Source organism: Megalobrama amblycephala, linkage group LG4, assembly GCF_018812025.1.
Source record: "Megalobrama amblycephala isolate DHTTF-2021 linkage group LG4, ASM1881202v1, whole genome shotgun sequence".
Lineage (NCBI taxonomy): Eukaryota > Metazoa > Chordata > Actinopteri > Cypriniformes > Xenocyprididae > Megalobrama > Megalobrama amblycephala.
In genome coordinates this window covers 4,403,415-4,427,288 of record NC_063047.1, presented here as the reverse complement: position 1 = coordinate 4,427,288, position 23,874 = coordinate 4,403,415, and the positions used below count along the sequence as shown (strand labels likewise).

General features: G+C 40.1%; 1 protein-coding gene across 1 annotated transcript in view; it reads left to right on the top strand.

Annotated features, from left to right (window-relative positions):
• Positions 1-23,874, top strand: part of def8 (differentially expressed in FDCP 8 homolog) — a 96,960-nt gene that overhangs the window by 31,236 nt on the left and 41,850 nt on the right. The window contains exons 5-6 of the mRNA XM_048186894.1: positions 22,594-22,707; positions 23,003-23,083. Of these exons, the coding sequence (XP_048042851.1) occupies positions 22,594-22,707; positions 23,003-23,083 (195 nt within the window). The remainder of the gene's footprint in view (positions 1-22,593; positions 22,708-23,002; positions 23,084-23,874) is intronic.

Genomic DNA, 23,874 nt, shown 5'->3' with positions numbered 1-23,874 from the left:
TCCACAAAAACAGAAAACCAGAGATACCAAGTGCATGTAACACAAAATAACAAACCACAAAGGCAGAAACAACTGGGTATAAATAGACAGAACACTAATGACAAAACTCAAAACAGCTGGTGCAATGAATGATAATGAGTCCGGGAGTGGGTTATGGGAAATGCAGATAACAAATGGGGTGAGGAACAGTCCGGGTTGGAGTGCCCTCTAGTGGCTACTTAGGGCACTACAACTGGTGATCATGACAGATTCCCACCCAATGTACCATGAGCTTAACCTTCTCCCTTCTGGCATTCGGTATAGAACTCCGATTAGTAAAACAAATCGTTTAGACATTCATTTATCCCCTACGGAGCGGATACCAGACGCTCCACGAAAAAACAAAACCAAAAAACAACCAAAGAAAAACTCTCAGGAGGGAGGTGGACAGGAGGAGGACCAGGGGGAGGGATGGTGGGCCAGGTCCAGAGTCCCCGCCTGAGGGCCAGGGGGGAGCCAGAGGAACAGACCATGGGGGCTCCATGAAGGTCGGAGTCCTGGCTGAGTGCCAGGGCGGCGCCGAAGTAAATGACCAGGCGGGTTCCAGCAGGTCTGGAGTCCTGGCTGATTGCCAGGGCGTGCTGGAGGAACTGACCAGGCGGGTTTCAGCAGGTCTAGAGTCCTGGCTGATTGCCAGGGCGACGCTGGAGGAACTGACCAGGCGGGCGCCGGCAGGTCTGGAGTCCTGGCTGATTTCCAGGGCGGCGCTGGAGGAACTGACCAGGCGGGCTCCGGCAGGTCTGGAGTCCTGGCTGAGTGCCAGGGCGGTGCTGGAGGAACAGACCAGGCAGGTCTCAACGGTTCAGACGGCCTGGGCAGTGGCAGCAGGGCAGAAAGCCTGGGCGGCGACGGCAGGGCAGAAGGCTTGGACGGCGGCGGCAAGGCAGAAGGCTTGGACGGGGGTGGCAAGGCAGGCGGCCTGGGCGGTGGCGACCTCTGGGGTTGTCTTCGGGCCCACCACGGGCTCTGGGAAGGCCTCCGGACCTACAGCGGGCTCTGGGAAGGCCTCCGGGCCTTGAGGGATGGAAGAAGCCTTTCTTCTCTTCTTCCTCCTCTTACATGGCTGAGGCAGTGGCTCTGTGCCTACCTCCTCTGTGGGCTCTGGAGCGAACTCACGGACTGGAGCGGTCACTGGAGCGGACTCACTGGCTGGAGCGGATTCACTGGCTGGAGTGGGGCTCACTGGCTGGAGCAGACTCACTGGCTGGAGCGGGCTCTGGAGTGGACTCACTGGCTGGAGCGGACTCACTGGCTGGAGCAGGCTCTGGAGTGGACTCACTGGCTGGAGCAGGCTCACGGACTGGAGCGGGCTCACTGGCTGGAGCGGGCTCTGGAGTGGACTCACTGGCTGGAGTGGGCTCACTGGCTAGAGCGGGCTCACTGGCTGGAGCGGACTCACTGGCTGGAGCGGGCTCTGGAGTGGACTCACTGGCTGGAGCGGGCTCTGGAGTGGACTCACTGGCTGGAGCGGACTCACTGGCGGGAGCGGACTCACGGACTGGAGCGGACTCACTGGCTGGAGTGGGCTCTTGGGAGGCCTCCAGGTCTTGAGGGATGGAAGCCTTCCTCCTCCTCTTCCTCCTTTTACGTGTGTGAAGCGGAGACTCAGTACCCACCTCCTCTGTGGCCTCTGGAGCGGATTCACGGGCTGGAGCAGGCTCTGGAGCGGACTCACGGGCTGGAGAGCGTTCTGACTGAGCAGGTGTTGCCCAGTGGACTCTATGGGAGAGATAACTAACAAAGTCCCAAAAATCCAGGATTTGAAGCCCTTCCAACCAGGGCTCTGAACCGGTTCAAGGAACGAAATCGAAAACCGGAAACGGACTAAATTTTGACCAGAACGTAACCAGAAACGGAAATCAAATCAAATTGAATCGTTCTGAACAGAAACGCTAATTTGAAATGGCCATTAACCGGTTAATAATGTTATTTTATCGTTCCGTTTAATATTTTGATTTGGCACTCAACCAATCACGAATTCAAATAGTACAGCCTATGCAAATGTGATGCTGAAATGTGAGTGAAATGCCCGCGCTCACGCTCTACGGTGAGTTACATGCACGCGCTCACGCTCTAAAAGTGAATTGCTCAGCCCAGCTGTCAAGTCATCATAGGTTAGGTAAGTCACAATGGCAATGCCCTGGCATTAGTTTTTCCAATGATATATGTAACCAACCATCAAGTATTAGGCCTACATTTAAGTGAAAATTAATGTCAAGTAATATGCAGCTTATTCCCAGCTAACCAAAATACGTGACTATTACGTAACTGCAACGTAATTTGGTGACCAAACTTTCGTCGTGGCAACGTAACTAGTTACGTCTTGGCAACCAGAAAAGTGAAAGGTGCCTATACGTCACCACAACGTAACTTTGTGACGTTGCCAGTTAGTAACTGCGACGTCGTGGCAACGTTGTGTATTATAGTTGTGTGTTGGTAATCAGTTGGTAATTTTTATATTTATTTATTTATTTTTCTATGGGCGGACATGCAGTAGTTTAACCTAATTTATGTCCTCATTTGCCCAAACTAATTTAAAGGCTATTCCAACAGCTGTGAAAGATGAATGCAGACTCAAAATGAATTCAATTCATTTATTTTGAAAAACACAGAAGAACAAAACTCCAAATAAAAATAATAAAATACACTCAAACTATAAATACAAACATATAGCCTACAGCGAAACATAAAATAAAAGCATTCAAGATGTTTTCCACTCAGTATCATTAAAAACATATGCTATGCTAGCGTAACATTTTGCTAACATATATTTCAGACAATCAAGGAAAGATACCATATAATCACAGAGGTAAAAATATTAACAAAAGTACTTAAAGTAGACTGTGGGTAATGTTACTTAACCAATCTGACGCAGTTGTTGAATTTTATTGCTATAAAACTGACGAGAAACACGGAGGTGTGCACTGTATGTCACGTCATATATAAAAAGCAGTCATCCATACTCTGACTTGGTGAAAAGAAACATTTTTTTTCTTAAGGGACATTTCAGTCTTGTGTCTGACATTTAATTACACATTTTAAATTGCAAATTATGGTAATAATAACATAAAGAATGTGTAAATGATGGTAATGAAATTACGAGCACATGACGTTGCTGTAACGTTGCCAGTAAGTCATGGAATGACCATTATATTACGAATAGAGTACGTATCAGGAACGTCCTTGGTTTTCTTATAACGTTAGGAGAACGTACGGATGACGTTGTGATATGGTAATTTGATGGTAGGCTAATAATATTACGGGCATACAATGTTGTAGTTACATTACTAGTAAGTCATGGAATTACCAATATATTACGAATAGATGACGTATCTGGAACGTTCTTGGTAATCTTATAATGTTAGGAGATTGTACTGACGATGGTAATGAAATTACTGGCATGCGACGTCGTAGTAAGTCATGACATTACCAAAAAGAACGAATACATTACGTAACTGTTACGTCGTGTGTTAGCTGGGTTGTACATTTTGAAACCAGCGAAAATTGCAGGATAGTACAATTTTCAACGTCACACCACGCATCTGCAGCTTCTCTGAACGGAGAAAACTAGGCCTACCTACATAACACACATAAAATAAAAGGGAATATTTAGGCCTATAGGCTATGCAAAATATTTAATTTAAATAATTAGGTCTACAGATTAACAAAACGAAAGTGGTTATTTGTGGCGCACTCCAAAGATCTAGAAAAGGAAACAGACATTCTGCTTGTTTTCGTTATTTGTGTCTTTTGTAAGTGTATGAATTAACTTATGTCTTGCTTTTACCTGTATGACCATAAATTACAGAGACAGTTTACTGTCTTATAGAAGGAAAACAAATCCAGTGGTTGCGCCGGCGCCTCACGCGCGCGCACAATAATTATTGCATTGCTTACTTGATATCACACCCTGTTAAATATTAAAATAAAATACAATCAACCAAACGTTGCACTGCTCAATTCAATTCTGTAATACATTCTGCCGTTTACCACCCGTGACCACCGCCTCACGGTGCTGTTATATGTGAAGGATGATGATTTACATCGATAATGCGAGAGAAGAACAAAACTTATATAGGCTAATAAATAATAGTTTAGCATTCGTCTCAAAAATGAAAACAGTTGGATTTGTGCCGAATGAGAAAGGTAGGCTACAGATTCACTTTAAATGAATTCGTTTTGCATCTTTAGTTTTATTTCCAATAAATAAACCCATTTCTCGCCTTGAATATCAATAGGTTTATAGCCTGAATAGTCCAACTGTTAATTTTAGTGGTTTTGTTGTGGAGTACATAAATAATATAGGGCAGATTTGTTCATAATTTATGTTTACAAACATAATGTAATGTAATAATAAAATGCGACGTATAGGCCTATGCGACTTTTTTTCCTCTCAGGAATAGCGTCGGTATTTTTAACTAGGCAGCAAACATTAAAATATCTTGAAAAAATATTTTAATTTATAAATAGTTTTTCCTTTCGTTTAATAGGTTTACATTTGGACAGAATCTTGTTATAAAAGATAAAAGATAATTGTAGGCCTATTGGCTAAACGGCAAATAAACTCTTTGTTTTTTAATAAATAAAATGCTTTACGTAGTAGTAATAATAATAATAATAATAATAATAATAATATGTAGTCTACACGCAAAAAATAAATAAATAAATAAATAAATAAAATAAATTAATAAAAATAACATTATTAACCATTATTTTTTCTAATCAAACCGGTTTCGGAACGTTTATGTTATGATCACCGTCTGTTCCTGTCAGTTCCCGGACTACATTACCCATAATCCTCCCTGCCTATCACCTGCACTCACTCCACCAATCACTATCACCAATCACCACACCCAGCTGCAGTACATTAACAGGACTATAAAGGACTCATACACACACCACCTCACCGCGAAGTCTTGATTCCTAGTGACAATTCCGAGCGTACCTTGTATCCTGTCTGCCTGTGTTTGATCTTGCCTGTTCCTGTGTATTGACCCGTTGCTGCCTGTCCTGACCCTTGCTGTTATACTGTTCTGTGAATGATATCCGCCTGCCTCGATCTACTGCCTGTGCCCTGACTACGATTCTGCCTAACCCTCTGCTGTACCTGTTTGCTCCTGATTGACCCTGCCTGTATGACCACGCTTACTTTAATAAAATGCTGCATTTGGATCTCTGCCTCAGTCCCCCTTCGTTACAGAAGACTTCGCCACAACAACGATCCAGCAGCTTTCCCGGAAAACGTTTACACGGTATGGTATATCACTCAGTTGTTATTATGGAGTTCGCAGGGCACGCGATCGTTAGAGGAATATGTGCAGGAATATTTGGATATTGCTCACCTCTCTGATCTACCGGACTGTGCTTTGATTGACTTCTTCTGTGATGGCGTCAACCAACCTCTCCAGGATAAACTAAGACGAGAGGGACCGCGTTCATCACTCAGCAGCTTTTTGGACTTTGCTTTGTTGTCGGTTGGTTCTCTGCTTACTGTGGGGGTCGTTGAGGAATGTGACACCATGGTAGATCACGTAATGGCCGCCGCGCCAGGTAACACGCACAAGATGGCGGCTATCATCACAACAGCAACAGTTCATGTCGCCGCTGATCGCCCAGAGCAACGTCACGCCTTCGTTGATCGCCCAGAGCAATGTCACGTCGCCGCTGATCGCCCAGAGCAACGTCATGCCTTCGCAGATCGCCCAGAGCAACGACACGCCTTCGCTGATCACCCAGAGCAATGTCACGTCGCCACTGATCGCCCAGAGCAACGTCACGCCTTCGTTGATCGCCCAGAGCAAAGTCACGTCGACGCTGAATCACGTCACATCTCTGGATCTGTCTGGGAGTGGAGAGGGTTGCGTTCCAGTGTGGCTGATTCACCGCTGATGTCGGCGCAAGCGGCTGGAATTCCCAAGCATCAGCCGGCCACTTCGCACTCAAGCCCGCCGGCCGCCTCGCTCTCAAGCCCGCCGGCCGCTTCGCACTCAAGTCCGCCGGCCGCTTCGCACTCAAGTTCGTCAGACGCTTTGCACGCAAGTGCATCTGTTTCAACGCTCTCAAGTGCGCCTGTTTCAACGCTCTCAAGTGCGCCTGTTTCAACGCTCTCAAGTGCGCCTGTTTCAACGCTCTCAAGTGCGTCTGTTTCAACGCTCTCAAGTGCGCCTGTTTCAACGCTCTCAAGTGCGCCTGTTTCAACGCTCTCAAGTGCGCCTGTTTCAACGCTCTCAAGTGCGCCTGTTTCAACGCTCTCAAGTGCGCCTGTTTCAACGCTCTCAAGTGCGTCTGTTTCAACGCTCTCAAGTGCGCCTGTTTCAACGCTCTCAAATTTGTCGGTTGATATGGACTCAAGTGCCCTGGACGCGATGGACAAGATGGCCGCCCCTGTAGTGTCAGTGAACAAAGGGGCCGTTCCTGCCGTTGAGTCCGCTCCAGCCAGTGAGTCCGTTCCGGAAACCGCTCCAGTTAGTGAGTCTGCCCCAGAGTCCGCTCCAGCCAGTGAGCCAACTCCAGAGCCCGCTCCAGCCAGTGAGTCCACTCCAGAACCCGCTCCAGCCAGTGAGTCCACTCCAGTTCTGCATGCTCTCCCTATCAGTCCGGTGATGGCCAAAAGGGCTGTACTCATGTTTTATGTTTTGTCGTTCTTGCGAGCCTGGAGGATGCACTCAGAGCAGCCCGAGCCCGCTGCCGTCCCGGAGCAGCCCGAGCCCGCTGCCGTCCCGGAGCAGCCCGAGCCCGCTGCCGTCCCGGAGCAGCCCGAGCCCGCTGCCGTCCCGGAGCAGCCCGAGCCCGCTGCCGTCCCGGAGCAGCCCGAGCCCATGGCCGTCCCGGAGCAGCCCGCTCTGCCTGATACGGCCATAGAGCAGCCTTGGTCGGCCTTGCCACCACCGCCTGGACCATTTGCTCTACCGCTGCCACTCAGGCCATCTGCCCTGCTGGCGCCACCCGAGCTCCTTGCCCATGAACCCGCCAATGCCTCCCTTGATTTCCCCAAGAACTTTTTGGGGGGGGCAGTATACCTAGGGGTGGGGAGCTTGGGGGTGGGGACCCTGCCCAGCCACTGCTGCCACTGCTGCCACTGCTGTCACTGATGTCATTCATGGACTGTAGGCCACTAGGGCCATGCATGGACCCTGACCCGCCGTGGCTGCCCGAGCCGCCTGACCCGCCGTGGCTGCCCGAGCCGCCTGACCCGCCGTGGCTGCCCGAGCCGCCTGACCCGCCGTGGCTGCCCGAGCCGCCTGACCCGCCGTGGCTGCCCGAGCCGCCTGACCCGCCGTGGCTGCCCGAGCCGCCTGACCCGCCGTGGCTGCCCGAGCCGCCTGACCCGCCGTGGCTGCCCGAGCCGCCTGACCCGCCGTGGCTGCCCGAGCCGCCTGACCCGCCGTGGCTGCCCGTGGCGCCTGACCCTCCGTGGCTGCCCGTGGCGCCTGACCCTCCGTGGCTGCCCGCGTTCCTGGACCTGCATTGGGGGCCCTGTTCCTGTCTGCATGCAGGTCCCCAATGCACCCACCCCCCCTCCCTAGCTGTTCCTTTTACGCCGCGAGGACGCGCCTTCCGGGAGGGGGGCGTTATGTTATGATCACCGTCTGTTCCTGTCAGTTCCCGGACTACATTACCCATAATCCTCCCTGCCTATCACCTGCACTCACTCCACCAATCACTATCACCAATCACCACACCCAGCTGCAGTACATTAACAGGACTATAAAGGACTCATACACACACCACCTCACCGCGAAGTCTTGATTCCTAGTGACAATTCCGAGCGTACCTTGTATCCTGTCTGCCTGTGTTTGATCTTGCCTGTTCCTGTGTATTGACCCGTTGCTGCCTGTCCTGACCCTTGCTGTTATACTGTTCTGTGAATGATATCCGCCTGCCTCGATCTACTGCCTGTGCCCTGACTACGATTCTGCCTAACCCTCTGCTGTACCTGTTTGCTCCTGATTGACCCTGCCTGTATGACCACGCTTACTTTAATAAAATGCTGCATTTGGATCTCTGCCTCAGTCCCCCTTCGTTACAGTTTATAATGCGAAGGAACACTGGAACAGAAACGTTAAAATATCAATTCTGCTCGGAGTGGAACGATTGAATTTTTTTTTTTCATTTTTAAGCCCTGCTTCCAACTCCCATTCTACCTCAATGGGAGTTGGAAGCAGGGCTTAAAAATGAAAAAAAATAAAAAATAAATCTAAGACACCCATTAAACAAGTCCTTAAGAGCCGCCTCATTATACTTAAGCCCCACCGCCATTGTCCAAAAATACTGGGCAAAACAGCCTACCTCCCATTCCCCTTGTCGTAGGGCCATCACTGCCCTAAGTAAAGCGATACGCTCCCTCCTCGTGGCTGGCGGAAGAACCCTGAAGCTCATGCTGCTGGATCTATTAGAGGTGGTTTGTTCTGTCACGAAATGCACAGAAACAAGATGGTAAGATCCAAGCACAGCTTTTAATGTGATAATCCAATGTCATAAACCAGAAACAGGCAAGGGTCATACTCCACAGAAACAGTCCACAAAAACAGAAAACCAGAGATACCAAGTGCATGTAACACATAATAACAAACCACTAATAAAGAGTAAAATAGACAGAACACTAATGACAAAACTCAAAACAGCTGGTGCAATGAATGATAATAAGTCCGGGAGTGGGTTATGGGAAATGCGGTTCACAAATGGGATGAGGAACAGTCCAGGTTGGAGTGCCCTCTCGTGGCTACCTAGGGCACTCCAACTGGTGATCATGACAGATTCCCACCCAGTGTACCATGAGTTTAACCTTCTCCCTTCTGGCATTCGGTATAGAACTCCGATTAGTAAAACAAATCGGTTTAGACATTCATTTATCCCCTCAGCGGTAACGTTTTTAAATTTAAGGTGAGGATTTTTTTAGGAAGGAAATGAACATTTAATGTTTGTATTGTGTTCTTGTTGTTTATGTGAAATGCTTGTGTGCTGCAACCAAATTGCCTTCGGGAAATTAATAAAGATGAACTGAACTGAACTGAACCAATCACAGCGCACACCTTCCCTGGAGTACTAATCACCCCCACCTGCATCTCATCAGCGCACTCATCACCAGCACCATTTAAGACACACACACAGTCACATTGTCCGGTCTCGTTCGCATCAAGGAACTTATCTCTATGCTTACCTGAAGGTCTCCCATTGCTACTTACCTGTCTCCTGTGTCTCCGTGCTCCCTCCTGTGCTCCAAGTCTGTGTGTGAGTGTCATCCGCCAGCATTGTCTCCAGTCAGCCACCGCTACCCACCTGCAAACCACAAAGGACAGTATTATCATCCATTCCTTCATCATTCACTTCCACAACCACTATCTACTCACCTGTTGTCACTGTATACTCTGCTTGTGTCCAATAAACCACCTAAACTGTTATCTTCTGTCTCCGACTGGTACATATTGTAACAGTCATTGCCCAGTGGAAGCATTTAACTGTTTGTTATTTACTCTATATCTATTTAAAAGCACAGAGAAAGATGACAGATAATGTTGATTAAGCTAATGATATTCAATGGCTAGCCTCTTTATTAGAATTTATAACAGATTAAAGATATAAATCAATTAATTTATTATTTCAAATATTATCAAAACCAAGCACGTGGAGGGCAAGAAAATTATCAAATGAAATCTTGCATTACACCATATTGTGATTTGTTATTATGGAAATATGATCCCCAGAACAGTGCCACCCTAAGGTAACTGTATGTACCGACAGAGCATAGGTTAAAAGCTGCCACCTCAGGCAGCCACATCTATTTTGTTCTTTCTGCGCCAAAGCTTGTTCTTGATAATTTCGATTTAGTTTTGTCATAATTTCGACTTTTTATCTCATAATTATGACTTTTAAAGTTATTTTTTCTCATGTGGCGGAAATGGGCTTTCATAGACATGCAATAACTCAGGAAGGAAATAAGGTAGGAGGACAATTTTTTTGTATGAAGCTCATACATGTGAGCTGCATCTGGATCAATTTTTGTGGTGATAGCATAAAGTAATCAAAAGTTACAGCATTTGAAACCAAGGTAGCCTTTTTGTTTAGCCCTTGACACCCCCCTAATGGGCATTTTTAAAATCATTCCTCCATGAGGACTATATCGTGATCGACGCAAAGGATAATGTTGATTTTGGACTCATTTCTACGATCTATGTATGTTTCATGAAGTTACAAACGAAAAAGCCACATGAAAGATACATTTGATTTTAGTTAGCATCTGTGGAGTTTTATGTGTCATAACTCTGTGAGGAATATCTCGTGATCGACAGTGTTGATTTTGGACTCATTTAAAAGGTGCCTTAGAACGCGTTTTCAAAAGATGTAATATAAGTCTAAGGTGTCCCCTGAATGTGTCTGTGAAGTTTCAGCTCAAAATACCCCATAGATTTTTATTAACTGCCTATTTTGGGGCATCATTAAATATGCGCAGATTCAGTGCGCTGCCCCTTTAAATTCTTGTGCTCCCCGCCCCCGAGCTCGCGACTGCCTTAAACAGCATAAACAAAGTTCACACAGCTAATATAACCCTCAAAATGGATCTTTACAAAGTGTTTGTCATGCAACATGTCTAATCGCATAAGTATGATATTTATTTGGATGTTTACAATTGATTCTGAATGAGTTTGATGGTCCTCCGTGGCTAAAGCTAACATTACACACTGTTGGAGAGATTTATAAAGAATGAAGTTGTGTTTATGAATTATACAGACTGCAAGTGTTTAAAAAATGAAAATAACAACAGTCTTGTCTCTGTGAATACAGTAAGAAACGATGTTAACTTTAACCACATTTAACAGTACATTAGCAACATGCTAACGAAACATTTAGAAAGACAATTTACAAATATCATTAAAAATATCATGGATCATGTCAGTTATTATTGCTCCATCTGCCATTTTTCGCTATTGTCCTTGCTTGCTTACCGTCTGATGATTCAGCTGTGCACATCCAGACGTCCTGCCCTTGTGTAATGCCTTGAACATGAGCTGGCATATGCAAATATTGGGGGCGTACATATTAATGAGATTAATGAATATGAATGTTATGTTGAGATTCGCTTGTTCTTCGGAGGTCTTTTAAACAAATGAGATTTATATAAGAAGGAGGAAACAATGGTGTTTGAGACTCACTGTATGTCATTTCCATGTACTGAACTCTTGTTATTCAACTATGCCAAGGTAAATTCAATTTTAAATTATATGGCACCTTTAATCGTGACAATCTGCTGTAAATAATGGTGTACCATTTTCCCATATCGGAGCATGTTTCATGAAGTTACGAGCGATAACGTGATATAAATGCAACATCCGTATATTATTCACATATGGGTCTTGCGGGGCTTTTATGTACATAAACTCACTCAAATTTTGTCAAAGCCCAGAACAATTATATGTGTTGTATTCTACTCCGTGAGATCTTTTAAATGACATATGACACAAGACTATCTGAGCTGTATGATGTTTCTGACACATTGCAGTACATAGTACAAAAAAGTATTTCATAAATTATGAAAACATATTTTTTTATTCAGCAAATGACTCTGGACTACTTAGCAGTTAATCAAATTGGTTACATTCATTTAAAATAGAATTACATTACATTATCATATGTTCTGTCATATAAATAGTATAAAAACAATAAAATAACAGCACAATTTACTTGCCTCAAACAACTCATTATCAGTATTATTATAGGCTAATTATTGTTGTTTTTGTTGTTACATTTAATTTATTGCCACACTTTAATATGTGAATTATATTATCAGAAAACTGAACATATTTAGCATAGTCAGGCTTTTGTTTGTGCTTAATGGATAAAACAGTGGAGCTGCTGTAATTTTGACCTCTTGATGCTTCGAATCTTTTCCTGAAACAGAGAAAAGCTTCAAAGATTTAAGAGGCTTTATTTCTCCATCCCTACTCAATAGTTTTAGGCCCTTTTGCAAATGTTTCAATCGAATTTAGCTGTTTTAGAGAGTGTTTACTGATTTTGAGCCTGTTTTTAAACATTAACTATCTGTAATGTAAATTTTAATGTGTGAAAAAAGCAACCAAACTAAACTATCCAATCAGATTTCTTTCACCCATATCCCTCACGCCCACCCATGCACACACATACACATTTGACTTCACAACACACAAACGCACACCTTTATTTATTCTCATTCTCTCTTGCTCTTTTAATATGTCATGAGATATGTCATGAGATATGTCAAATAGATTTTAATAATCAATTTAAAAATTATGTAAAAAATAAAAACAGCATCATTTAGCACACTCTTATGGTACGCACAGTGCGTACAGCCGTATGGCTGCAGGCGCCACTGATTGGGTCTTCTGGCCAAAAATTATGAACACATGCAAAAACAAGAGAAAACCAATGAAACATTAATAAATTATGTTGTAGTCAGTGCATGCTCTTCTTCCTAAAAACTTTTTTTTTTTTTTTTGTATGCATTTCTTTCTCTTTTTTTTTCTTTCTTTTTGTTTTTTTTTTTTTGCATAATAAAAAACAGTAGCTGCAGTTTGCATTTTTTGTTAGATAAATACCTATTTTTACGTTTCTAAATTCATAGTGTATGGGGTAAAATAGAAACAAACAATAAAAATTGTTTATGGGCTGTCTCCAGACCCAGAGTCACCACACTACACCTTTTTTGTTGTTTAAAAAGTGATAGCCATAAAGTGCTCTTTTACAACCCGAATTCCGGAAAAGTTGTGATGTTTTTTAAATTTGAATAAAATTAAAACTAAAAGACTTTCAAATCACATGAGCCAATATTTTATTCACAATAGAACATAGATAAAATAACAAATGTTTAAGAAATTTTACAATTTTATGCACAAAATGACCTCATTTCAAATTTGATGCCTGCTACAGGTCATAGTTGGGATGGGGGCATGTTTACCATGGTGTTGCATCTCCTCTTCTTTTCAAAACAGTTTGAAGATGTCTGGGCATTGAGGTTATGTTTCTGGAGATTTGGTGTTGGAATTTGGCCTGATATAGGTTTCCAGCTGCTGAAGAGTTTGTGGCCATCTTTCGTTTAATGATGCGCCAAATGTTCTTTATAGTTGAAAGCAGGGTTGGGAAGGTTACTTTTAGAATGTATTTCACTACAGATTACAAAATACAAGCTTTAAAAAGTAATCTGTAACGTATTTCGTTACATTACTCAAGTTTAGTAACTTAATCTAAATACTTTGGAATACTTTGAAATACTTAATACAAAGGACCATATTAACTTGATGTTCTGTTTTAAGTTTACAACCTGTAAATAAAAATGACCTCTACCCACCAGGATTTGGTTTTTCACTAAATTGTATTTTTAACATCAGTTACAAAATATTTATCTGCAGTTTATTAGACATAACCTGTGTGTTGGTAAAGAATTTCACTATCTTTATAAACAAATACGAAAACATAGGCGCCGATTTATGTTTCTGCCGGTGGGTGCCCAGTGCCCCACATCAACCCCCATATAGGCTATTATATTACAGATAAATCCACTTTCAGTTTTCGTCTTCCCTAATAGTGTAGTGGTAGGATTTTCGTTAATACAGTCAGAGGTCCAGCCGTGCTATTATTATCAGTGGTTCGAATCTGCCCTCAAATCGTTTTTTTCCTCATAAAGTTCAAAGAAGTTAATGTTTGTATATCAAGAGCAGGAAAATGTATGTGTGCATTTTGTTAGTGATTTCCCTAGAAAGAAGAGTCAAGCAATAGATTCACATGTATACTTGCATGATTTCAAAAACAACACGTTTCAGCGCTAGTTCGCTTCTTATTTAACTCAAATCAACGTCAACTTGATGTTTATTTGCATTATAATTTATTATAATTGCAGCAATATGACAATTTCGACCCAAAAAGCACATTCTTTTCACGAGTGTTGTCGCGAGTCATGCTCTCGCTGATATCTCATGCAAGCAGAGTTTAAGCGCGCGCATGATCGAGAGCAGAGTCATTTGTGCTCGCGCGCATCACTTGGATGCGCTCTCGACGTTTGCCATTAAAATATTGCCATATAAACGGCCTTAAATAAACTATAAAAAAGGGTGAAGATAGTGTCTGAAAGCTCCAATTGATTTTCTATTGGTTAAAATCAATGGAGAATATCTCGTATTTTTCCGTGGGTGCTCGACCATTTCCGTGGGTGCTCCAGCCCCCGAGCACCCACGGGATCGGCGCCTATGTATGAAAATATAATTTTTCTCTTAACATCACATCCATATATAATTACTATTGATATATCATTCCTAATATTTGTTAAAATGTGCATCAGAGGGATAACAAAATATTAAATAATAAAATATTGTAATGAATTATAAATATTTTTCAGGTTCGGAAAAAAATATGATCATTTTGTATGAACTATCCCTAGTATAAGTATGTTTATACTAATATTTAACCTTAGTGCACTGATAGCTGCATTAATATTAACCATATAAACATCAAACAGCGAATCCTTTATTTATTTATTTATTTATTTTTTAATTATTATTATTGATGCACCTATTTTGATTTTTCATGGCCAAGAGAAGCAAATTGGCCAATTCTGATACTGGTTGTAGATTTGTTTAAAGCAAATTTATTTGTTCAAAAAATATATAGCTCTTTGATATTGGAGGCAAACACTGCATTTTTATCACAATCCCAACAAAGATGTTATGTACATGAGCAGTTGTTTTTCATTTAAATTATTGTATAATTTCAAGATTAACAGAAAAAACAGCATGGTCTGACTTTAGCTTTGTGAAATTATGCTACATAAAACAACTGCACAAAACAAAATCAGCAGACGGACTGAAAGAAATGTAAATTCACTCTCTGACAGTAGGCGGCGCTTATGGAACAGCAGTGATATAGCATTTCCATGGTTACCAGTATATACAAAGCTGAGCTGGAGATAAGAGGAAAAGCCATCAAACGTTTTCTGAAGACAGTTCCCTTCAGAGATACATTCATATCAACCCCAATTTAATATTTGTATTATTCTTCCTATATTTCGCGAACAGTGAGTTTGTGCATGGTGCAGTATTTTCTCTGCGGGCGCGTCTGTTCTCCTCTTTGTGTCCGTATTCACCGTGTGCCTGTGTTAACGTCCTGTTGACAGGCTTAGTAAATATTTCCTGAAATTTTGTGAAATTATTACAAAGCAGTTTGTTTGCAAGCCCGGAATAAAACTAAAAAACATCTGCATCTCTATTTTTGATCATGAACTCGAGTACGCGCCATATACCTAAACATTTGGAATAAATTATTAAGATTTAAAGTTTGTCTGTAAAGTACACCAAGAAATTGGCTTTATAAAACATTATTTAATGCATGATTTAAGTGGATGTTAATTCTATGAGGATTTGGTGTTATTTTTCAAAGACCTAATAAATTCTTATAAATATTAAACGTAGGCTAATGATAACCATACAAAGCTCAACATATGAGTAAATAGGTAAATAAGGAGTAAATAAGGAAAATAACATTTTCAAAGACCAAGAACAGCTAAGGCCTACCTCAAGATGCTTTTTCAGATTAGACGTTGAATCCTTTGAAGCCGGTAGACATTTACATAGCTTGCACTGCACTGTGATGTTACTGTACGTCCTTTTTCATGTTTATAAGTAAAAGTGTCTTTGAATTTCCACTAGAGAAATGCGTTATGCCGTTTTCCCGTCCATTTTTGTGTGCGATCTCATGTCTGCACTCTGCAGGTTGCTGATATCTGAACAGGCTGCGCGCGCGTTTTTTTTTTTTTTTTTTTTTTTTTTTTTATAAAAGAGTCGGAGAATCATCAACATTGGCTCGTTGGTTAAAAATCCTCAAACAGCTTACGTTAATAGATTATTAAATGAAATAAATGACATTAAAATTCAAAGTAATCACCTTGGTAATCTAAAATACTTTTTGAATGTAACTGTAATTTGATTACCATCTATTTAAAATGTAACTGTAACGAAATACAGTTACTCGAATTTTGTATTTTAAATGTTGTTACATGTATTTCGTTACTCCCCAGCCCTGGTTGAAAGATCTGGACTGCAGGCAGGCCAATTCAGCACCCGGACTCTTCTATGACGAAGCCATGCTGTTGTAATAGCTGCAGTATGTGATTTTGCATTGTCCTGCTGAAATACACAAGGCCTTCCCTGAAATAGACGTCATCTGGAGGGGAGCATGTCATCTATGTTCTGTTGTGAATAAAATATTGGCTCGTGTGATTTGAAAGTCTTTTAGTTTTAATTTTATTCAAATTTAAAAAAAAACGTCCCAACTTTTCCGGAATTCGGGTTGTATTTAACAGACAAAAAAGAAGCAAATAAGTGTAATTAGTGACTACAATTAGCTTATTGTGGTCAGGCTTGAATATCACTCAATAAGTGCCATAATTAATGTGGATATACCTTTCACTTTGGGGGTCAAATTGTCTTTATTATACTATTTTAGCAATTTATAACTGCAAAACCATTCGTAATTAAGCATAATTTCTAGTTTATTGTTCGGTTAACTTAATAGAATGGCACAGAAATATAATTTCATCACTACACAAAAATACTATATGGCTTATTAAAGTAGATAATGACTAAAAAATGACTAAAAGGCGTTTACTGTACATTCAGTTAATCACTAATTACTAGGTTATTTTTGTTTATAGCATAAATATGTATCTTTCAAATGTTTAATCATTTATAAATAATGACTAATATGCCCTACTATATATTAAGTTAATCATTAATTACTATTGTGTCCATGCTTAACTAATGCATAATTGTGAACAAGTAAATCATTAATTACTAGTTTACTTAAGCTTAACTAATGCATAATTCATGACCCTTAAAATGTAAAGTTAATCATTAATTACTTGTGTGTTCATTCTTAATCTTAATTGTGAACAAGTTAGTCATTAATTAATGCTTAATAATGCATTATTCTGGACCCTTGAAATAAAGTGTTACCGTGAGCCATTTTTAACTCACATGTTATAAATGCTTAATAAATGTATTTATTTACACATACTTAGAACCAGAAACAATTAAGATTAGACTGAAGGGTGATTTATTTGTGTTTTTCTCAATGTCATCTCATGACTTGTGTCACTTTTCTCACTGTTACTCATCAGACTTTACTTTGTGCATTACCCATGATACTCTGCAAAAAGGTCATGATGCCTATTCAGAGCAATGTATAAAAACTGATTTCATGTTTATCAAGATGAAATGATTAAACTTCCTTTTGGGGGAAAAAAACATACAAGCACAACCATAACTCAATGAGATATCAATAATGAAAAATGTAATTACATTATTAGTTACTTGTGAACCCTAATGAAGGGTGAACAAATTATTCATGAGTTATAAACGTTAGTAACCTGTGAAAGTGAACCTTAATGTAAAGTGAATTACTCTGAAACATTTATTTAAACTTTGTATGATATGATCATGTTATTTTAACCAATAAGTAGCTCAGCGGTTACATGCAGTGTAGGTATTACAAATCTGTCTTTGCTTATGATAGCAATAATCTCTACAGTGATGGATTTGTGGTTTGGGTCGGGTTCGGGCTTAAACTTTAACAATACTGGTCGGGGTCAGGTCAAACGATAGCACTGTCTTTGTACTTTTAACTGAATTGTTTTTGTTTATTTCCTATTGTACAAACTTCTTATGCTTGTATAATGGATATTATTCATTAAATATCATTGTTCAATGGATAATATTTTATATAAACAATTTGTGTGAGTATCTGATATTGAGAAACGTCTGTGCATTTAGTGGTGGGGATTTCATCTTTGGAGGGGGGGGGGTCCCCACCCCCTCAATGAGTTAAAAGATGGAATCCCCTGCAAGCTCTTCTGCGTGGTGCGTGGGAATTTTTATCTGTATCACTATGTTCTATGTGACCGGAGTGTACTGGGACTCAAGATTCGCTGGGTAGGTGATGCTAGGTGCAACTGAAAAATTTGGTGAGGTCTGGTTGGGGAGTTATGGACGGCCGAAGGTGGAGTGTAGGGTAGAGTTAGTGGTTTGGCATTTGTTGTAGCGTTGTGTAGGAAATCAGCAATTTAATTGACAAGTCTTTAGGATCGGCTGCGGGGCGGAGTTTGCGCTAAACTGGTTTAGGGGAAAACAAACCGTGTCATGTGTCTGTCTGTCAATGGGAGGAAGCCACATCACGTTTTAGAGCTCCCACCGATCTCCAGACTGCAGCTATATCCTTCTTGATTTTTTTCATTCACTTAAAAGTGACTGCATGCACTGTTCATTCAGTCAATTCATTAAAAAATGCTGATCCATTCAGGAATGAAACAAGGTTTTAAGGGGGACCTATTATTCCCCTTTTTTAGAAGAGGTAAAACAAGTCTCTGATGTACCCAGAGTGTGTATGTGAAGTTTTAGATCAAAATACCCCACAGAAATTTTTTTTATAGCATTTTAAAAAGGCCACTTTTGGGGGGTAAGCAAAAACGCACTGTTTTTTGTGTGTCCCTTTAAATGCAAATGAGCTCCCTTTCAAGAAGAGGCCAGAGCTTCAAGAGATGAGTGTACAGCTCATTCAGGGTGGAAAAAATGCTAATATGGCAGAGAACACCAGCATTCGTGGGCAGGGCCTGTATAAAGTGATGTCACTTTGTACAGAAAATGAAAACAGCTTGTTTTATGAGACTGTTGAGGTTTTATGGGGATTAAAAAAGGAATTGGTGGATTTTTATCATTTTATGTCTGCATTGTGTACACACACTGCCGACACACATTTATGTTCAAACACTATGTAAATGTGAAAAAAGTGACGCTTCACGTCATAGAGATGATGAACATCACTGACACCAGTCAAGTGAAATCCCCTTAACCGTTGAAAGGATGCTACGAAAAAGATATCGTTTTCATCAGTGGACATGTCAAACTGATTTATTTTCATGAATTTATGCCTTGACCTACAGAATGAAAGCTATATAACAAATAAAGGTAATTGCACACATTTCTTTGATTTCTATGATTTCTTAAAATGTCTGTAAATTTAACTTTCAAATTGTAACTGGTTTCCTATCAATCGTGTTTTCTTTTTTCTCTTTTTAGTTTAACAGAACATGTAAGTTTGTCCAGCTCTTTTCAGTTAAGGATACTTATCTCCTCTACTTCACTAAGTAATAGAGATATTGAATTTATGATCCATATTGTTAGATTTTTTAAATTATTACTTGGATTAAAGCGTTAAAGCTATCCCATGACTTTATATAATTTCTCCTTTTAACATTGTAATGGCTCACATACTGTCAATTTTTGCTACTTTTGGCCTTCATAAACAATTATTTTTACATAAACAAATGGAAGAAACAGACTGTAACTCTAAACTCAATGGTGTATTTCAGATGCTGTCACATCCCACATGTCTATATGACTTTATTCTTTCTGATGAACACAATCGGAGAAATATTAATAAATATCCTGACGTACCTGAGCTTTATAATGGCAGTGAACAGTGTACTCCAGTGTAATGACTATACATCCATCCATCCATCCATCCATCCATCATAAACGTGTACTCCACATGGCTCCAGGGGGTTAATAAAGGCCTTCTGAAGCAAAGTGATGTGTTTGTATAAAAAAAAAATCAATTTTTAACAAATTATGAAGTAAAATATCTAGCTTCCGCCATACTGCCTTCCGTTTTCAAGTTACAAAGAAAGTTTAAACTGATGTCGCGTCAGTTACACTTTTTCCGTAAGTTGAATAGGGAAGGTGTAGGATGTAGTGTAAGCGTTTTGAATTGCAAGAGTTTTACACTTTCTTTGTACATTGAATACAAAAGGCGGTCTGGCAGAAGCTAGATATTTTACTTTATAACTTGTTAAATATGGAAATAAAATAAAAATAAATAAACAATAAAAGTACATAATTGATACAACATGCTGTTTTTTATGTAAACCCTATTAGAGGCTACAAGACATTATAAGACCAGGCTGATAACATAAAATAAAAAATAAAAAAGATAAATAAATAATATATTAAAAATAATATTAATGATACTAATATAAATAATATAATGATAATAATATACTAATATTAATGAAAGTAAACTATTATTAAAGAGGTTATTTATAACACCATTAAGGTCTTATATAGCACTTTTTAAAGCATGGTTCTTTATGAAACCTTATAAAAAGGGTTCTATTTAGCACCAAAAAGGGTTCTGCTATTGTTACAAGCCAAAGAACCCTAATTTGGTACTGTTTAGAACCATTTTTCTTTAGAGTGTACTACTCTACCCAATAATACTCTAATACACTAATATCTTAATTGAAGCAGCCCAAGCTATCATTGCTAGTTCTAAAGTGAAAGTTTAAAATTAGTAATGGAGGCTTTGGCGCAAGCAATTTACAATGTGTTTTTCTTTCTTCATTTTGCTTTGCACTGCTCTCATTTTGCACTGTTTAATTACACTCGGCAAAGATATTTGTCATGCCGGCCCCTTAAAACTGAAACCACACACACTTACACTGCGTTCCAAATTATTATGCAAGTGACATATCAGTAAGATTTCAGTACAATAAACAGTCAGATTTTAGTTTTTCTAAGTAAATGTTTGTTTGTTTATTTATCCATGTCTTTTTAGATAACTGGTATCATTCTCAGACAAAAAAAAATTGCCAGGTCTATGGAAACCCTACTTAGAGGTTGTTCCACATTATTAAGCAAGTCACAGTTCTCATACAATATAGGAGGAAGAAAGATCTTTCTGAAGATGAAAAGCATGAAATGGTGCAATGTTGTGCAAAAGGCATGAAAACAAATAATATTGTGTGAAAACTGAATGGAGATTATCAAATTATCATAAGATTTGTGAGTGATTTAGAGCACAGCAGAACCCGGTCAGATAAAGGTTTATTAATGAAAGTTCCTGTCAAAAAAATTAATTGTATTAAAAGGGCAGCTATAAAAGAGCCAGTGTTGAGCAGCAAACAGGTATTTGAAGCTGCTGGTGTCTCTGGAGTCTCAAGAAGCTCTCCATGCAGGCTGGCAGTTGTGTGTAAAGATGCATTTCAGCCACTCCAAACCAAAGCTCACAAAGAGAAACATTTACAGCGGGTGTAGAAATACATTTTCAAACAGTTTTATTTCTGTGGTGTTTTTTTGCAGCATGGGATAGTGCATAGTGCATTGTATTTCAGAAGGCACTATCCTCCTTTTTATACCATAACTTAAAATGGCCAGTTATGAACTCCACATATCTTGCATAAATGATTTTAATACCCTCAGAGACCCTAAAGGGACCTTTCATCTCACTTCCCAATATTCCAGCCCAAATCATCACCCGTCATCTCCTTGCTGACGTCACAGTCTTGTTGGAACGTGGTGGCCATTCACCAGCCATCTAGAAATCCATCCATTTAGACCATCTATTGTAGTACGCCATTCGTCAGTTAATAAAAATATTTAAAAATGAGTCTTCCTGTATTTCTACACCCACTGTAGATGTTTCTCTTTGTGAGCTTTGGTTTGGAGGGCCTGAAATGCATCTTTACACACAACTGCCAGCCAGTGTGGACAGCTTCTTGAGATTCCAGAGACACCAGCAGCTTCAAATACCTGTTTGCTGCTCAACACTGTTTTTTTTATAGCTGCCCTTTTAATACAATTAATTTTTTTTGACAGGAACTTTCCTCAATAAGCCTTTATCTGACCGAGTTCTGCTGTGCTCTCAATCACTCACAAATCTTATGATAATTCAATAATCTCCATTCAGTTTTCACACAATATTAGTTGTTTTCATGCCTTTTGCACAACATTGCACCGTTTCATGCTTTTCATCTTCAGAAAGATCTTTCTTCCTCCTATATTGTATGAGAACTGTGACTTGCTTAATAATGTGGAACAACCTCTAAGTAGGGTTTCCATAGACCTGGCAAATGATTTTGTCTGAGAATGATACCAGTTATTTAAAAAGACATGGATAAATAAACAAACAAACATTTTCTTAGAAAAACTATAATCTAAATGTTTATTCTACTGAAATCTTACTGATATGTCACTTGCATAATAATTTGGAACGCAGTGTAGTCGATCTCTCTGTCTCATAATACTTTTAATAATCTCAATAATACACTATTACACGAAGCAACACAAGCCGTCGTTGCTAGTTCTAAAGTGGCGTTTCCGTATTAGTAATGGAGACTTGGGCTCAATTGTTAAACGGTCAACTTGAGATTTGGATCCGTGGCGGAAAAAGTAGTTCCACACAAAGACATTCTGTGTTTTTAAAGACAGTCAGTGGTTGTTGTTGTTCATATTTATTTAAATACTTACTCTGTCAAACTGTATAAAAGCAATATCACACTCATAGCTTTGCGATATGGCTCTATATCAGCATGGCTCTGATTGCCTCTTGCCTACAGCCAAATTACAGCTGTTCTTATATTGCATGGCTACAAGTGTGATGTTGCCCATATTTATATATCCATCCAAAGTACTGTCCTTTTGCTGTTTTCCATTTTTCAGTTTGATAAACCTTTGATTTTGGTTTGTGTATTGATGTGTTCAGGTGTGTCGTTCATCCATGCGCTATCTTGCTCTGATGTTGTCAAGGCCTGTGCTCAGACTTAAAGAGATCAACCCTCTGCTATTCAACTTTGTGGAGGAGCTGGTGGAGATCAGAGTGAGTATCCATAAAACTGGTGAAATATCCACACCTTCCCATCACCACCTTAAAATAGTGATTTTTGACCTGTTCAAGTTCTGAGGTTTTGACTTTCTTGTTTATAACCAACAATTCAATCATGCAACTATGTCATAATTTTGACAGTGCATTGAAAAGATATTCAGTAAATTATTCCAAAAATACAACTTTTTTAAAATTGTGACACCATATATGAACAGTACATTTGCTGAACATAAACAACCTTTAATAAAAAGCAATCTAAAGTAATTTTCTGATCATTCTTGCACTGCAGAAATTACGTCAGGATATCTTGCTAATGAAGCCATATTTCATCACCTGCAAGGAGGCCATGGAGGCCCGACTCCTGCTGCACGTAAGTGATTCGAATGCAATCCCATTTAGGCCCTGTCCCAAATGGCACACCTACACCCTCTCAGTTGTCTTCTGAGTTTAAATTTTAGTGGCATAAGGATAGGCCAAATAGGAGAAGGATCTACCGCCTGTGGTTGATTTTGATATTCTAGGTATTATCAGCTGGCCTGAATTCTGAGATCGCAATAGACATGAAGGACTATAATGCTTTAAGAGCTCTCTCAGGTACTGGGGAGCTAAACCATTTAGTGTTTGCAAGTAATTAGCAAGATTTTAAAATCTACACGATTTTTAACGGGAAGCCAATGTAGTGTTGGCAGAACTGGGCTAATATGGTCATACTTCCTAGTTCTAGTAAGAACTCTAGCTGCTGCATTTTGTACAAGCTGTAGTTTATTTATCAGGCCAGCAGAACATTACAGTAATCTAGCCTTGAGGTCATGAACGCATTTTACAGATGCTAGTAACATGGCCTTCAAATGAAAGATTGGTATCAAAGAGCACACCCAGGTTCCTAACTGACGACGAAGACTTAACAGAGCAGCCATTAAGTGTTAGACAGTATTCTAGGTTATTACGTGAAGAAGTTTTTGGTCCAAAAATTTAGTAGTTGGAAATTACTTGTCAGCCAATTTTTTATATCAGCTATGCATTCCGTTAATTTTGTGAATTGCTAAGTTTCGTCAGGGCGCAAAGAAATATAGAGCTAAGTATCATCAGCGTAACAGTGAAAACTAACACCATGCTTCCTAATGATATCTCCCAAAGGTAGCATGTACAGAGTGAAAAGCA